We start from the raw sequence: 18,059 nt of genomic DNA on the forward strand, positions 1-18,059 counted from the left end.
CTACAATGCTATTTCATACCAATGTCAAGTGTCTTCTGAGCAGGACCTGTTGATGAGACACGATTGGTACAGATTCTCTATGTGCTAACTCAGCCATAAGTGACTCTTTCAGTTCTCCAGAACTACCAAGGTCCTGTTCAAACTGACACTGTCCAATCAAGCACGTGCATGTTTTGATAAAGAATCCAGAATACTTAAATCCTCTGTACAAACAAATAATCTGTGACTACTGTACATGAAGCTAATCTAAAAAAGTCCCTCTTATCCTCTTTTGACAATGAGCAATCAGAATTTTTTTCTATCAGGTTTTGGGTTTCAGTGCCAATGTGCTGCCCCATAATTCAGCTGAAGCAACTCACTGTGCACTACACGAGTCTCAGATCCAATGCCCAGGAGCACGCAGTGGAGGGTAGGAAAGGAGCAGTGCTCTCTGGGGGTAGCAGCTCACTCTTCTATTGATCTATCCACAACATGAGCACAGCCCAAAGCTGACAGCACCTCCTGACAGGTGTGGGAACATGGCAGGTGTATGTTTGGAAGCACTAACAGCAATATGTACTCTTTTCTGAGCAGTATGCCAACACATACGGAGTTTTACTTCTGAACAGATGCCAGAGCTGCTCACCAAATGGATGAGACAGATCATAGACCAGGTATTCCCTAAGCCCGTGACTTTCAAGTGCTTGGCCATGCAGTCTATGGGCAGTATGACAAAAAGACCAATGCTACTGCACACACTGGCCACTGTTTTATACCACGGTGGGTTTGGTCCTTTGCATCAGTAGCTCCAGTGGATCTATAATAAATGCCCTAAACAAAATTTAAAGTAAAAGGATGAGACAAGCCTATCCCCCTTGAGAGATTAAAATGGAGTTTCACCACTGGCAGTTTAAAATAAAGCATTTGCTGGTTCTTCTATTCAGCCCTTTTAACACTCAGGTGAACCTCCGTGGCTTGATGTCAGAAACACAATTTAAAATAATAGTAATTCCTAATTGCACCATTTTGTCCCATGGGCCACTTGTTAGGACAGGAACAGGATCCTTACTGACTGAAGGGAGGCATGGGCTAAAGAGACTGAGGTACAGCTGCAACTAATGAGCCAAAGCATTCCCAGGGTGAAACCCAACAAATCCTCTGGCAGAAAACCATTCATTCCTCCCAGGTTTAACCAATAGCATTACTTGGTGTGCTCACTACAGACAGAACTAGCATGTCTCCCACCAGGTGTTAAAAGACACAGAATCCCTCCCCTGAGGAAATTCCCCGTGCAGTAACACTTGACATTACAACACACAGCCACGAACGAGGCTTCTGCATGCAGAGCAGGAAAAACTGCCACAGCAGCTGCTGGGACAGATGAGCCCGACGGTTCCAGGTACTTGTGAACCTCTCAACACGGTGTCTCAGCACTGCCAGGCCATTGTGGAGACCCAATTTAAGCAGTATTTCCAGTGTAGGGCTGTTAACTTTGCAGGAAGGATTTGCAGGTTGTACTTGTGTCCCAGTCCCTCACCAACACCCAGAGGTTGGGTTTTACACCACCAGCATGTACATTATCCAAAACAAACTTTGTTTCTTCTCCAATCTTCAAATAATAGTTCTGTATAGCATTTAAGTATTTTCTGGTTCTCCTTTCCCTCTCCACTGAATCCTTCTTTGGAGTAATAGCTTTTGAAAGCTACTTCAAAAGCTAATCCCAATTTCTATATAAGTTATCTAATTTGTGATGAGTTGTTTTGCTGAAACTATTACCTACTTTTTACAATTTTTAAATACCAGAATAAATGTGCTATTCTTTTTCTCTGTAGTTCTGTAGTTTTAAAATTATTCAAATCACAGCTCTTCAATTTCTGGCTCTAATTGATTTTAAAACTTTTAAACGCTGTGGAGATAAACCACAGACTGTAACACCTGAAGAGCCCATTTCACAATGACTCCAGTAAAGCTGGCTTGTGTTTTCTAAATTAAAAAAAGCATCACAGCTTCTCTTACAGGACATTAAAACACCTCTGTGCAATACATCTCGCAGCCATGTACAGTACTGCACATTACAGTACTGTAATCTTCTATACAGAATTAAGATTTTGGCATAAGGCTGTTCATACACCAGCACTACTGTCTCTGGTGTTTAATATCATCTTAAAGTCTCCCCTGTGTTCCCTTCCATCTACATTTCTCTACTTTCTTTCCCCAGGATGAAATTCCTCCAGGCAGTGAGAGAGGAGCAGATGGCTGTGTGGTGTCCAGCTTGCACAGAACTTTCTGCAGTGGGAGCACAGGCCCAAGGGAGCAGGATGTCAGGAATCTAGCACTTGAGGGGAGCCACTGACCAGCAGAGGCAGCCCAAGCCTGTCTGCGTTACACTGCTCTGTTTCAAACTTCTCTCTCACTACAACAGAGTTTTAAGGCAAAAAGCCAAAACCCCGTAACTTACAGTCTTACGCATGGTATATAAACTTCTGTGGCACCAACAGTAAGATAGCTGGTAATTAACATTCTCCTTTAACGATAAATCTGTAAAATCCCACAAAATTAATAATGCAACCTAAGCAGAAAACAGTCACTTGTGATCCACCTGTTCAAAACTGGATCACTTTTACTACTCTTTAAAGCAGATTTTTATGCCTTTAGAGGGAAGAAAATCCAGAGTGCTGCAGCACTGCAGTTGTGATAAACCCATTAATACCTGCTAGAAAGTATTTACACAGCCAGTGTAAAGGCTGGGCAGAGCTGAGCAATTCCGTACTGTAACAAGAGCTGATCTCCAGAGGCACCAGCACTGGCCCTTACAGCAGCTGTCAGGAACACAGGTGTGCACAGCCCAGCAGAGCCAGGCAGGACGTGCCCTGCCAGCATTTTGGGTGTCCCACAGGACCCAGGCAGTCACATGGGCTCAAAGTCGCGCTCGGTCCTGCGGCTCCTCAGGCTCAGCCGCAGGTGGCTCGTGGCCATCCCTGCACCGTCGTCCCAGCGCGCTGCAGCTTCTCTGCTCCCAGCGAGGGCAAGGCCAGGACAGCCCAGGCTTCTGGCCTACGAGGGAAACACCTCACCCCTCTTGGCCAGTAGCTGAGGATTTAACTTCATTTCCCCTCTGGAAAGTTGTTGAAGCAGAAGACAGGCAGGATTTCCCAACCTCAGAACTGGCGTGGTTCAGCAGTCTCCCACTGCCACTCAGCCCATGTCCCAAGAGGAGCTGTCTGACACAGCTGTGCCATGACCCCCCCCTCCTGTGTGACTTGTAACAGGAATAACCTGAACAGAGCAGAATTTAACCAACCCCCACCCTGCCCCAATGCAGTGGCCACTACCGAACTCTAATCCACAAGTTCTTCCGAGGTGAAACCTTCTGTAACTGAAAAAACTGAGTAAAAGACACGGGTGAGCAGGTGCTTTAGCTGTCAGTCCTAAAGCACTCCACAACGGGAAGCTACTTACCCGTTCCGAGGCAGCTGTGCCCAGTGCCGTGCTGGGGCCGCCTGACACCTGTGCCTCGGGCAGTGCTCGGCGCCGCTGGGTGCCCCCAAGCCCCCTCTGGTGGCACCGAGCACCGGTGCCCGCGGCTGTGCAGATGCAGAGCTCTGGGACCGCTGCAGCTCCGAGCCTGTTCGACTGCTCCCTCCTCACAACTGCTGCTGCAGGGCTTTGTGTCACTTCCCTCAAAGATAACTCAGTGCTGGCTCTAATTCAGACGTGTTGAGCTGCTCTTAAATCAGTTTTAGTGTTAGTTTTCACTGCTACCTGCCCCATCTCCTTCCACTTTCAAGACCAAATCAAATTTTATTGAACACTAGTGTCTGGAATGTGCTGCCTGCCCCACTGCTGCTCTTTGAAAGCCTCCATCAGTCCTGATCTGCACTGCAGTTAAGCTGCCTGTGTGCCAAGCCTCTACATTCAGGCACACAAAATAAACCTGTCTCTAAAGTTAATTCATAAGACTCAGAGAAAAGGGCCTACCTTTTCTGCAGCGATTTGTGTTCAAGCCAACCTGTAGCTCTGTGCTAATGCACATCTGTAGCTTTGACACACAAGCTTTATTTTAATCTGCATGATACTGTAGTGATCTATCTGATCTACATTACACAACTGCATCTTTACTTCTACGCCCCTCCAGAGGGAGAGAGGCACTATCTGACGCAAAAAAAAAGGCTTCTTATTTTCCAGACTGTTCATGGATTGGCATCATCACTCCTTGCAGGGACAGGCCATCTTCGGGTTCCAAGTTCAGCACAGATCAGACACAGTGAATCAGCAGCGAACTTGACTCAAAGTGCAAGTGATCACCTCAAAAAAAGAATCCCTTTTATTTGGGGACTAGCAAAGAACTTTTTCACTGGCTCTGCAGTCAAGTGAGCAAGTTCAAACAACTGAAGTAAAATTAGTAAAAGAAAGCAAAACAGCAAGAGGGTGGTGAGTGTTTTTAATCAAACTTTCATCTCTTTCAGTGTTGATGAGATAAACCACCCTCATAAGCACCGTGGCTCTGGAAGCTGTACCAGGTTTGTGCCCCCCAACCCTTCCCCTGAGCAATGGTTCTCACACTGAATCCGAACACCCCTGATGGCAGGAGTGCTGGCCTGCTGTCTCCAAGTGCCTCGGGCCTGCTGGGTGTTTGAGGCACATGCCAGGAGCAGGGACCAGCTTTCCTAACTTAAGAGATGGCAAAAATCTTCATGTGGCTGCCAGCCACAGGGCAGGTGTGACATACCTTGCAGAGCAGAGAAGGGGAGCTCCAGTAGTTCACAGGCAGGAGATGAAAATGGCTCCCCAAGGATCCCAATGCTCCTTTTAACTGGCTGGGGACGTTGGCTTCAGCACCACTATGGTCTGCCTCCCTCCACAGGCAGGGCTCAGGTCTTGGGCAAGCCCCAGGCCAGCACAGCCCCTGCCAGTCTCAGGACAGGAGTTCAGCACTGGAGCTGCCAGGTTATACTCCTGTACAACCCTTCCAAAGTCAGGTGTTCAAGGTGAATTTCTCAGAAGTTCTAGCAGACTCATCTTGGGTATGCTGACCATTACTGGTGTGTCAGCAGCCTTTCTCAAAACTACTCCAGTTCACATGTTTGGGCCAGACCTACAGATGGCAGCCAGGTGTCCCAGAAAGTGGCCAGTACCAAAATTGGTAATTCTTTTCATTTCCCTGGTACTACTTGATACTTACTTGCTTCTCAGGATGGGCCTACATTGCAGAATACAACATTAAGCAAGACACCTTGGCTTTCTAGGAGTCAATTCAGATGCCAGCAGTAGTTCAGTTATAACAGTACAGAACCTGACATAGCCTAGTGTTTCCTGTGGGGAAGCATTCACACCCAAAGGAATCCAGTTTACCTACAATCAGTCCTTGCAGGCAAACATACCTATGGCTTAAGAAGCAAAATTTAAGTAAAATATATTTTAAGTTAGGCTAAACCAAGAGCAGTATATCCACATCCACTGCACTCAACAGTCACAACTTTGGCTGGTACAATATTGCCTGAAAAACAGCATTAAATTGACACCAGCCTGTGGGTAGACAAGAGACCTTATGTTTTACTCTACATATCAGTACTTACAGCTCCTATACCACTATTACTTCCTGAACCATAAATTCTGCCTTTAGTGCACCCTGTATTCCCCCTGCTCTCTGTAGAGTGGTTTATTTTCTTTCTTTTCTGTCTTCATGCTATTACATAAAGGAAAAAAAATCAAGACACAAGGAAATGCACACATAAATTACGCATGCTATAATCCTGCCATTTTGATACACACAGCAGTTTCTGCTGGTGGGGCATCCCACTATCCCAGTGTTCCATTCTCAAAGTCTACTTATTTTGTTAGAGGTGTACAGGAACAAACAGCCCAAGATCTTTAACTACACAAGCACATCCATTCCCTTTGTGAATTGCTCTTGAGTGTGGAAGAGTTCAGCTGTAGAAGAGATGAAAAAAACTGAAAAGGAATAACAAGGATATTTGTATCACCAGAGCCAGGGCTCCCACTTCCAGGAGATGGCAGCGTTGTCTCTTTGTAATTCCCTGCTGGGAAGCAGGAGCAGGACCACAAATATTGACGTTTTTTCGGCAGGAGAACACTCCCCCTTCCAAAACCCACTCATTAAGAACTTTAGTGAAATACTGGTATCATAATACCACATAAGGTATAACCATAATTTGCTATAAATTCACACTCTTTCTGTCTGCAGTTAATGTAAGCACAAGTTTAGTGATTTGGTGTGACAAGTGCTTTTTACTCTGAAGCTACCCCACAAGAACAATAATTTAATGCTTCCTTTTGAGCTTTTATCTAAAAAATCCTCCTCACTCTCCTGTATGCTTAGTTGCTCTTCTCAGTAAAAGCAGGCAAGATACTGAAGCCGTTTTAACACCTGAATTGAGTAAATTATTGCTTCATGTATTTAAGTCAAATAAATCAGGTGAACTTCAAAGCTTTGAAGCACTAATGAATGCCTACTTAGCATACTTAGGACTAGGTAGTTTAAAAACTGGGATACTGCACAAGTTTACCCTCTTCCCCTCCTTTGGGATTCATTTCCTATTTTAAAACTGCATTTACTGCTGACTTCTGCTTGACAATTAATAGTGAAAACATTGAAAAAGTCTCTTACAAGTGTTGCTGTTATAACATGGATCTCTGAACAATGTTCATAAATGTCAACAATCCACATGCTTGTATGAATCTGGAAGCCAGGATGACTTCTGAAATGCAATATAAAAACTGAGCACTGCATATTAAATTAATACCAATTTTCCTAACAAAAGTAAAAGCAACTCTTCTGAAAGGGAATGTGACTCAGATCTAATTTCCTTTTATATGTGTACTTCAAATGCTGTCTGAAACTTTAGAAATACCTCTACTTAATATTAATTTATGAAATCAAGGTATTTCCCACTCTATTTATTAAATGAATCAAAAGGATTATTTTCACTGGGCACAGAAAGATGGAAGACAGTGTCATTTTTTAGGCACCAGATTCTGGTGTACAAAGTCACTACCAAGGACAGCCCTAACTTGTATCCCCAAAAGACACAGGAAAGTTAGGAAGTGAAGAAACACAAACTAATGGGGTAATAGAAGGAAAAAATATCACTGTTCCGTATAACTGCACAGTAGTAGCCCCAAATATCCCTTTTGTTAAAAAATGAAGAACAGGTTGGGAGACGGGCCCTGATGGTAGGCTTAGATACAAATACCTGATATGCTCCTACCACCCAGGACATCTTTTTTTGGTACTACTTAACAAAACAACTCTGTCATGTAGTAACAACAAAATCTTTTAACTCACAAGTACAGAGTAAACATATAAAATCAATCTATGTTTCAAATGATAAACTGTTCTGATGTAGGGAGCATTAGAGAGTGATACTGTTAAGCAGGTTAAGTTTTCTTAATTCCTAAAAGGCCTCCTGCGCTGAAGCTGGAAACAAGGATTTGGTGAACATGGCTGGAAGCTCTGGAAGAACAGGAGCAGCATTCTGAAATACTGCATTTGGAAGTCCTTTGCCTCTTCTGGACTACAAGTCCTTTATAATCAAAGTTCAGAAATGCATATCTCTAAACTGGGAGTTGCTTGGTTTTAAGATTTGCATCTAAACCAGATTATGCTTGGTCCAATAAACATGTTTTCCTTGACAGAGTAGCTCAGAGTTAGAGACTTCTCACTCTTAGGTATCTGAAGTGAAGTCAGACGACTCATGAATTTCCCTAATGCTGTAACTTTTAGGTTTTGAACAGCATATAAGGATTTCTTAAATAAAATCTGGTAGAGTATTTTTACAGATGATACATTGGCAGCTTCTCAGGAAGATTATGGCTGACACCTATCCACTGAAAAGCAGGACATATTTTTTCACAAACATACAAAAAATTTATCTAGGCATTTAGGAAAAGGCAGAGCTCCCACATGTCAGTGCAACTTACCTTAAAAAAAAAATCTGAAGTTCTTCATTGCATTTCATATGAGATTTCTTCATCACACCAACTAGACTGTTATCTATTTGTTGCTAAAGTCTGGTATTTACAATCTTTTGGAATCAATTCCACTATTTAGCTGCAGGAAGCCAGTTTTCTACAGGAAGTGGTTAAATCTGTAAAACCTACAGTGTGGTAAAATCTTAAGAGCAAACTCCCAAAAATAAAATCCTCAAACTTTCTGCCTCACATTTGGTATTCCTGTCTCCTAGAAAAAAAAAACAAATCCTACAGGAATAAGGATATTTCAAGTGAAATGGTCTATGGACACCTTTAACTGTCACAGTCAGAAAAATGTGACATAAAATAAGCTCTTATAGTTTCATTTATGCCTTTCCATTAATTTTAGTTACGTTTAAAACACCGCTGTTCCTGACAAAAAAGCTTAATTTTCTTTGAATAATCTTAATGGAAGTTAATTGAAATATATACCTTATGGGAGTTTACTGTACAAAAGGTAAAGGGCCTAATACAAAGCAAACAGAGAAAAATTACAACCATTTAACTTCATGTGGGTAAAGACCATTAAAATATTTCCAGTATCTGCTATGGTCATCAACAGCAATTTAGGGTAGCTGGTGTTTCTTTCATCAGTGTTTAAAAATTCTGACTAGAAAACCTCATATTAAATATTATTTATAAAATTATCAGTTACTTTACATGTAAGTGTTCCAATAATTAGGTTTACTTATCAAAATAAAATGCAAACTGGCTCAAGTGTGGTTACAAAAGCTGTGAGAACTGAATTTCTGAGTTCATTCCTCTTCAAAGGAGTAAACACGAGGTTGCATGGTTTGTAACTGAAATGTCCGATTTCCTCTCCTCAAGTTGCATAACTGCATTATAGAATTACTTAGATGGAGTCAATCAAAAAATGTCTTAAGCAGAAAGACTTGTTCAGGCTTCAAAGCAGTATTTACTTACCTTTACATGAGGCAGAAGGGTGCTACTCAAAACCTGCAAAAATAGGCAAGGCAGTACTCTCTGCCCAACATCCAGTTGAAATGCGCTCTTGTGTGTGTGGATAATGTGTGGAATGTGAACAGAGAAAGGGGAAAAAAAGAAAATAAAGATAATAGAGTTCTGCCTCCCCCTCCTCCCCACCATAAAAAATAAAGGATGGTCCTTAAGTAATTTCATGTAAGGAAGAAAAGCAGCAGGAATATACTTGACAGTTAAAAGCTGTTTGCAGAGGTGTCAAGTATCATTGGATACCACGTTGAAGATTTCACTCTCGGCACCAGGTACTGAAAATGCGAAACCTGAGAGACAGGTGCCAAATCTAAATTACAAAAATACAACTGAAATTAGTACAGGCAATTGCTGATTCACAGTGCACACTGCACCGTCTTTGTAAAACTTATCATAAATGTATCAATACTTACCTTCTAGATTAGAAACAGACACTGTCTTTATGGGAAAGATTTCAAGCTTAACCATGTAGTTTTCATCCAGAAATCAGCTGGGTAGATCAAAAGGTTCTTAATCATACAACTGTCATATGATACAAATGGAACTCCCAAAAGTGTCTCTCGTTTTAGTGTATCTGTGTGTGAATCTTTGAAGGTGAAGAAAAGTAGTTTGGTGCCATAATAAGAAAAAAAACCCTGAATCCTAAACTCCCTAGTTTTGCAGAGCCAAGAATGGATGGGCATTCAAAGAAAATATGATTATTCAGGAATATCCCTAAGCCATACATACATTTGAACAACAGTGCAGGTGAAATGGCAGCAGTCCTTTCAGGCTTTACAGCATTGTAATTATGATCACTGGCCCAGGACGGCGTGACGGGTTCTGCCGCTGGCTCTCGAGCAGGAACTTGGCTGTTTGCCTCAGTCTTGGCCGTGCTCACAACAGTCTTCTTCACATTCACCTCTCTTTTCTCAGGGAACTGTCTCTTTTGGTTTGAAACTGGTTTGTTGCTCACCTAGATCATTAAAAGTAGCTTGATTACTAATAATTGTCAAATATGTTGTATTTTACAAACAAGCAGAGAGTTACACATGTGTACACTGTTTTCTTTTATAGTAAATGCCTTACTTTTATAGTGCATCATTTGAAATTATTTAATTACTCCAAAACCCAATAATTTGAAGTTTAGTTTAAGAAGACAAAATTAATTTGCCTTAAAGTAAAATGAAAAAGATGTAATTACTTAAAATAGTACTTTTATTAAAGTCGTTGCCATCTAGACAGCCCTTGAAAGGAACTATCTCCATCTAGAGGCAATTATTAAGATTTTCTAAAAACTACAGGAAAACATTTTGTTGTCCTTACCACACAAAAGTGCAAGAGAATAACAACAAAAAAAGTAACAAATCTCCTCTTCAATGCAGGACTTGGAAGTTTTGAGTGGAAAAGGAGAGCACAGAAATAACACACAGTGCTCCAGGGGAACTGCTCTCGATCACGAACACAAGCTTACCTGCTGCTGAGGTTTTGGTATGCCAGGCTTTTCAGATTTTGGTTTGATCTTCTCTTTAGGTTTTGGTTTTGCATCTTTGCCAGAACTCAAGATCTTCATGGTGGCTGCAGCGTGTTTGAGGATGCAGTCACTGCTGCAGTACACGGAGTCGGGCTGGGCCACGTTGAAACAGCCAGGGCCGATGCACTTGGCAGCACCAGGAGCTTCAATTACCTTCAAGCACGGAGAGAAATGGCGTGAGATCAGACTTCAAAGAGGAAACAGCAGGAACAGTCTCTGTAACGTGGAGAAACGCTTACACAGCTCATGTGCAGACTGCAGCTCTGATCTGCACAACTGCCAGGCTGAGAACAACTCTTCATGACACAACACAAACAACCCATACAAGGATAAGAATTTCACTTCTGTAACACTTCTTTTACAGGATGGACTGCCTTTTCAAGTGATTGGTCTGCTAGCTCTGAGATAAAGGAGGCTGGTTTCCTAAATTTTCAAATCCCTTAATGCTCTTTACTGATCCTCTACATTGTGTGAGAAATGTCTTTAATAATGCACAGCTGGGTTCTCAAGAGCAAGGGCTCTAAACCATCCCCATCAGCTCCTGTCCTCAGCCATGCACTTGTGTAAGAGGAAGCACTCAGATATTCATCTGTATAGGTTATTCCTGCTCTAGAGGTTTTACCTATTTTTAGAAGTCTCCAACTTACATAAAAAAATTCTTATACCCAACTTTCACATAGCCTCCTACTCCTTACACATTTATAGGTTTGCCTCTGCAATCTGAATTTTCCTCTAATTAAAAATCACCCTCCATTTATATCAAGGTGTTACATATGAAGCACTTCCTCTTCCAATGTTATGATTCAGAAAATAGCACATTCCTTGAAAACAGAGTGCATTAAGTTGATGTCTAGAAATACTTGAAAGCTCTTCAGGTTCCAACATATCACCTCTGGGTATTCTTTTAATCTCCCTTCTGAATTACTCCTAAAAATGATACAAACCACTCACAACTACTGTGGTTCTAAACAACCTCTTGCCATTTGTAATTACCAAAAGTAAGTTTTTCAGGAATATTTCCAGTTAAATAAATATTATTCGCATAGTGCAACTGACCTCTCCACAATCAGAAGTCAGTACACAGCTTTATCTGCAGCAGCCTGATAAAACCTGGATTTGGGAATTTTCCCATCATGTACACACTTAACTGAGAAGATAAAGAGCACTTGGTGATATTCAGTAGCAGAGCCAACACCAACAGCACTGAACTCTCAAAAACCTTCCTGCGTACAAAGAAGTACAAATGCATTTGAAAATATTTTTGAGAATACTGTTTTCCACACATTTATCTTAAAACAGTAAATATTTACATATTCAGCTCAAATTGTTCTATCTATACATTAATCTCACTGTGTTGCCATGGACAGCTCTGAAATGTAAAGGGAAATATCCAAGACATTTGCACTACTGCAGTACCTTGGGCAGAACAAGGACAACTGTAGCACTTATTTTTTTTTTTTAATTCATGTACATTAAGCTGAAGAAGCTTCTATGCCATTCCAATTGGGCATAGAACTTTATATTACAAAACTTAAACTTCTTTCAGATTTTAAAATAGTTCAAAGTATACATTTTAGATTCAAAAAGGTGGTATAAAGAAATTCTCTATTTGCTGATAACCTAAAGCAGCATCAGGACAAAAATCAGAATTTCAAAGGCTAACTGGAAGTACAGCTGGAATTAACTCCAACAGAGACTTGTCAGTGTTAAACAGAAGTTTCACTACCATTGAAAATGTCCAAAATGTTTGTGATTATTTCAAAGACAGTATAAACCAGTCCAGAATTACAATATTTTTATAAAAAGAATGCCTGTTTGACTTCCAAAATATTGTTTATAGCACAAACTATTTCCTACAACTATATAAAACTTAAATCCCTCACTTGAAACTCAGTTTTAATTCCTGTACTGACAGAGCTATGCATAAACTTCTGCTAACCAGCAGTGTTCAGTGGGCTGTGTAGCTTTAAAATCAAGTCAGATTTATAGCCATACATAAAGTCATTGTCGCCATGTACTCAGTAAAATATAAAATACATAAAAAATAAAAAACAATTAAAATACTTACAGGTTGAAATATCTTTAGTTTTTTCTTTCCACTTGGATTTGCAGCTTTTTCAATCCTACCCTTGATTCCTTGGTCCTCAACTGATTTTTGTTCAATTGTTCCTATGCTTGTGAATTCTGTGCCATCCGCATTTCCTTGCTCCACCTTAGCTTCCTGCTGGTCTAGTTCTGAAACAGGCTCATCCTGTCCCTGGAGAATGGTGCAGTTTGGACAGATATAGTCCTCACCATTCCTCTCCAACAATCGCCCTCGAGCCTCAGAAATACCTACGCAGTCACCATGAAACCATTCCTCACATCTATCACAACAAATCATAAACCTGGAAAAAAAAAAACAAACCACCAAGGAACAGTAAAACACTGGGAAATGAAAAGACAAGTAACCTTCAATGAATATTTCAAGCAACACAACTTAAGCACCCCAATAAAGCACCAGTGCACAGTTCTGCCTCACTGGTTGTTTCTATATTTGTTTATCTTCTTTAAAGTATTTGTTATAAACTCCCTGCCAAAATTCAACAAATCCAAAAGCTCATTAAAGAAGTAAGCACTAGCAACTGGCTTAATTTTTCATCACAGAAAAATTCCAAGTCTTTACACCGTGCCTGCAGCTGAGCCCTTTGCCTACCTGTTGTTATGAGGCTGGCGACAAATACAGTACAGGGCATTGGGGTCGTAGATCTCAGACTCAGGTTTGCTTTTGGGCTGCTCTTCAGGCTCCTCATCTGAGGCTCCCTTTGCACCAAGGGCAGGCTTCTCCTCCTTCTGAGCCTCCAGATCTTCAGTGCCCTCCTCAGACACAACCACCTGACTTGCGATCTCAGTGCTGTCTGCAGTCTCAGGCTCCTGCTTGACAGGCAGCTCAGACTCATCCTGTTTTTCAGGTGTGACTTCACCTGTTTTGGCAGGATCTTGTTCTGAATTCCTTTTCCTCAGGTGGTTCCGCACATCCTTCAACACCAGCTGAGGTTTCCGCTCAACACGTTTCTTTCTTAGCCGATTCTGCAGTTCCTTTAGTGTTAACCCATCACTGTCACTATCAGAAGTAGCATCTTCCTCTTCTTCTTCCTCTTCCTCCTCTTCTTCTTCTTCCTCTTTTGGGGGTCTGCTTTTAGGGCTTTTCTGCTCCTTACAACTTCTGGTGCAGATCCTCCGGGTGACAGGTTTTGTATCTGGAGTGCTCTCAACGCTGTCTTCAGAAGCAGTTTCAGCATCCGTGGCCGGCCCCGAGGCAGCTTCACTGGAGTCCTCCAGGGTGGTGGGAACGCTCCTCCTGCCCCGGCGCCGCACCGTGGTCAGGAACTCCTCCACTCTCTCCGTGCGCTTGGGCTGCCGCCCGCTCCTCCTGAGGTTGATGCCCTGCTGCTGCTGGGGCTGCTGCTCAGAGTCCACATCAGCATCTCCTGCACCCTCTCTCTTGGCAATGGTGGTCCTCCGAAACCCCCAGGTTTTCCTGAACTCTTTGCTTGTCGGCTTGACAGACTTTTGTTCCTCCTCATTGCTTTGCTCACCTTTATCGTCCAACATTGATGCTAAAAACAAAGGAAGAGTTAAAAAGTAGTGGTGATGGATGACGTGCTTTCTTAAAACCCTTTTTGAATATGGTATTTTCTTTGTGACATCTATATATCTCCATATCATGAGCCTCAAAACAGATAAAATATTTTCTTGTGAATGTAATACAACAGCAGTAGCAATTAAATACATTGACAACATAATCCAGCTGCTCCTATTACAAACTTTTGAGCTATTTGAAATAATTTCCACACATGCAACACACATACAGACAGGAAGAACAAATAAGCACACTTTGAATTGCAAAAGGAAGAACTCTTACCAGGAGAACTGTTTTCCATGTTGTCAGTATTAGGTTCAGACTCTAATGGCACTGTGTTTCCAGCTTGTTCCATAGTAAAGACAACACTGTCCCCACTCTGAAATGCTGAAGAGAAACAAAATGTCCAAACTTCTTATTCAAAAATATTCATAGTCCACGTAATTAGTAAATACTCAGATCTCAGTATTAATTGTAACAAGCACTTGTATTTCAAGCCAGAAATGTTCCTTCAAAGTACTAAGTTAAATGGGTTTGGAAAATGTACTGACATTTTATTGAGCAGCCTTAGGATTTCTGGTATTTTCTGGTATTTCTCAAAAAAAAAAAAACAACCAAACAAAAAACTCCTTCATGGTATGAACATAGTCCCTGGAGTTTCTCTGGGGAAAAACTCTAGAGTAGTTGCACTCACTTCTGTGTGGAATAAAATATAAGAAAGGCCAGTCCTTGACATGTTTATTTACGAAAATGTTTTCAGCCTACGTGATCCACCAGAATGACTCAAAAAAACCCTGATTCAGCCAAGAACCTCCAACTGTCACAGACTCAGGCACAAAAAAACCCAAAATCTAGGCTGACAACCAGATCTCTGTTTTCTCAAAAGTCTTTTCCAGCTTACTAGAAGACTCCATTATTTGAGAAGGCAGAAACAAATGACAGAAATAAATGTAGTATCTGTATTTTGATAAATTCAGGAAAAACCAGGTCTGAACTAGTATTAAGTTAATGTATTTCCAATGAGCTGCATGCCCTGGAACTGCTCCAAAGGGCACAGACACTGCTCTGCAGCCACTGCAGTGAGACTCCTCTCAGGGAACTGAATGTGCAGTAGTAACTGCACCTCGAAGAACAGGCTAAACAGAAAGTTATTTGAAAACAAACACAGCCCAACTCTCCCAAGGATGTTTCTGGATATGTGTATCCCTGGCTGAGGAATTGTAAAGGTAAGCCAAAAGGGAACACGAGCAGAATTCCTAAGTAACAGCACTGAAGAATCAGATGTTTTTAACAGCCACAAGTTTTCAAAGACATCCTTCAGCAAGCTTTTCCCAGTTTTCCAGTGTTCTCTGGGAATAAATGTCCCCTTATTTCATACGTTGCATCACTTTCACTACTGTTCTGTCTTAACACAATCCCTCCTCTGCAAATCTTCTGCTTTCAGTGTTACATTTAACACTGCTGGAACAGAAATGTTAAGGGGCAATGCTATGGAAACATAAAAATCTACGCAGATATGTTGAAAAAATTAACACTTCAGTTGTAACTGTGAATACTATAAATGTCACTGGAGAAGCAGCAGACGTCAGAACATTAAACAGTAACTGATTACTTTTTACATTACAGACAGAATAAAAAGTGAAACTGAAGCCTGCAGTACACAGGTGAAAAACTCAAGCTATCTCAATCCAATATGAAATTCCTTTAAGTTCCCCCATTAAAAAAACACTAGCGATAAATTTTTAACTCCCTTTTTTCAATAGCACTAAAATTATACTTGTAGCAAAAATGTCATATAATTAAGGGATCAAGTCAAAACAGTTGAAGTTTCATCTTTTTTTACTCTGTAACATGAAGAAATGTTCAAACCCACAAGCAAAGGTTACCCAAATTCCGAGATATAAATTTCAGCTAAAATGTCAATAATTAAGAAGCCTCTCCCATGTCCTCTGTACCTGACACAGCATCAGAGGCTCGAATGGTTTCTGTTTGAAGAGCTGAGCCAGAGGAGGGCAGCACAGGATCAGAGTCATTCAGCATCCTCCAGCCAGCACATGCTGAATTTCCTGACTCACAAGTGCCACACCGAATCTCTGAGTTGTCAGCAGATCCAAATGCTATCAATCCTCTTTTTCCTGCTGGCTTCTGGAAAAAAAGAAAAGGACAAAATGAGGCATCTATATATTTATTAACTTATCATATTGTTAACTAAATTTGGAATTGTTTTGCTTCTATTACATTATAAAGCAAATTCCATTAGTTTTGCACTTTCAGAAGAACACTGGAACTGGAAAAAAAAGTCAAGATTAAGCAATATCACCTCCCCAGTTACCAACAGCTGAGACCTTTGAAAGAAATACAGAAGATGACTGCACTCTCATTAATTCATTGAGATTCAATTAAGATTTCCAGAATTTAGTCCATGTGCAGTATTTAAAAGCATTCTTTTATGTGGCATTTACTAAGTGCAGACTGTCAATGAAAATACAGAAATGCTTTAACTCCATTAGCACGGCTCAGCTTACAACAGGGCAGGTTTACTGACTTATACAAACTTGCAATCCAGGAGACACTGCAGCTCTGAGCAGCTGAGTTTGATCATCTGTAGGCAATGCCTGTATTAACCCAAAGTAGTTTACCAGACTACAAGAACAATGGAAAAGAATTTGGGAGGTAAAGGAGGACCAGCTGGACTGGGCAAACTGGACTATGACATAAATCAGTGAGGACAGAAGAACAAAACTGAGCATGATCCTGTGTGTCAGCATCCTGCAATTAAAGATGCAGGGGAGCTGCCACAGCAGGTGCAGGATGTAACTAAAACAATAATAATTCTCTGAAAGGAATAAAAATTGGTTATTAATACTTCATACAAGTTTTAAAATAGGTTAGATAATCCCTCACAGACACACCAATACATAGTCTAACACTGATTTTTAAACAATACCTTAAAAAAAAAAAAAAAAAAAAAATCTCTGAAGCCCCAACTCCTATAGCACCTGTGCTCTTCAAAAACCACTTTTTACTCCCTAAGCAACCATCATCTCCAGGTGTTCTCCAATGTCACCATCCCAAATAATAAGGAACAGGGGAAAGACAAACACCCCCCCCCCATGCAATTTTCATCAGTGGATCACTTTATTTCATAAACTGCAGATCTTATGATTTGCATGGCTGTGGCAGAGCAGAATTAGTAAAAATAATACTATTTTTTTTTACTAACTGAAGTGTAGAACTAGACTCATATCATTATTTCTTCCTCCCCCTGTGCCTTTTCTGTAGGGGATTACGTACATTCTTTGCCTCAGCCAACCACTACCACTTCAACAGGAGGAAAAATTAAACAGGTAAAAAAAGAACAGAACATGCTAATTATAAAGGCCCTGGTGCTGTATTTCGTGGCACTGAATACCTGCTCTAGTAGGTATTTTGCTCCACTGTCTGAATGAGGGATTATGTCCTGGGAGTCTGTCACTGAGTTTAAAGTGCCTCCTTCCACAGTGTAGTTCTGTAAGAACCTTTCAATCTCCCTGTTCAGAATCTGCAACTGGTCACACATCATACAATTTTTAATTGTGTGCCTCAAGGGAGAGGAAAGTCAGCTCATCACTTCTTGTTTAACTCTACTGAACTATGAAACAAACTAAGCCTTTAGCACACACAGAAAGTACCTCCTGTCTGGGGATTGACCCTGAAGAAGGGCTGTGGTCACAGTGCTGCACCTGGACATCCAAGGCCCTGTGTGCAACCTGCTCTTCACATCCTGTTTGAGTCACCAAGAATCACCACAACACCCCAAACCCAGAAGCAGCAGCATCTCTGAGGAGACACAGCTGGCTGAACACAAAGAGCATTTTCCAGAGTCACTAACTGCCCACCCACGGGCTCAGCTGCACTGGGCACAGGCTCCAGCTCTGACTAAACAGAAAACAGCATTAACACCTGTAATACCTGAAAACAAAGATTCTATGCCAGAACCAT

The 18,059-nt window shown here is 41.2% G+C and overlaps 1 protein-coding gene across 3 annotated transcripts in view; it reads right to left on the bottom strand.

The window, feature by feature from the left end:
* The window catches only part of DIDO1 (death inducer-obliterator 1), a 48,511-nt gene that overhangs the window by 19,812 nt on the left and 10,640 nt on the right, over positions 1-18,059 (bottom strand). For all 3 annotated transcript variants that reach the window (XM_083873115.1, XM_083873114.1, XM_083873116.1), the window contains exons 2-7: positions 16,034-16,223; positions 14,361-14,465; positions 13,152-14,055; positions 12,525-12,843; positions 10,397-10,609; positions 9,673-9,898 (exon numbers count right to left, since the gene is read on the bottom strand). In XM_083873115.1, the coding sequence (XP_083729241.1) occupies positions 9,673-9,898; positions 10,397-10,609; positions 12,525-12,843; positions 13,152-14,055; positions 14,361-14,465; positions 16,034-16,118 (1,852 nt within the window). In that variant the 5' untranslated portion in view covers positions 16,119-16,223. The remainder of the gene's footprint in view (positions 1-9,672; positions 9,899-10,396; positions 10,610-12,524; positions 12,844-13,151; positions 14,056-14,360; positions 14,466-16,033; positions 16,224-18,059) is intronic.

This window comes from Zosterops lateralis, assembly GCF_965231275.1.
Source record: "Zosterops lateralis genome assembly, chromosome: 16".
In the NCBI taxonomy this organism is placed as follows: Eukaryota; Metazoa; Chordata; class Aves; order Passeriformes; family Zosteropidae; genus Zosterops; species Zosterops lateralis.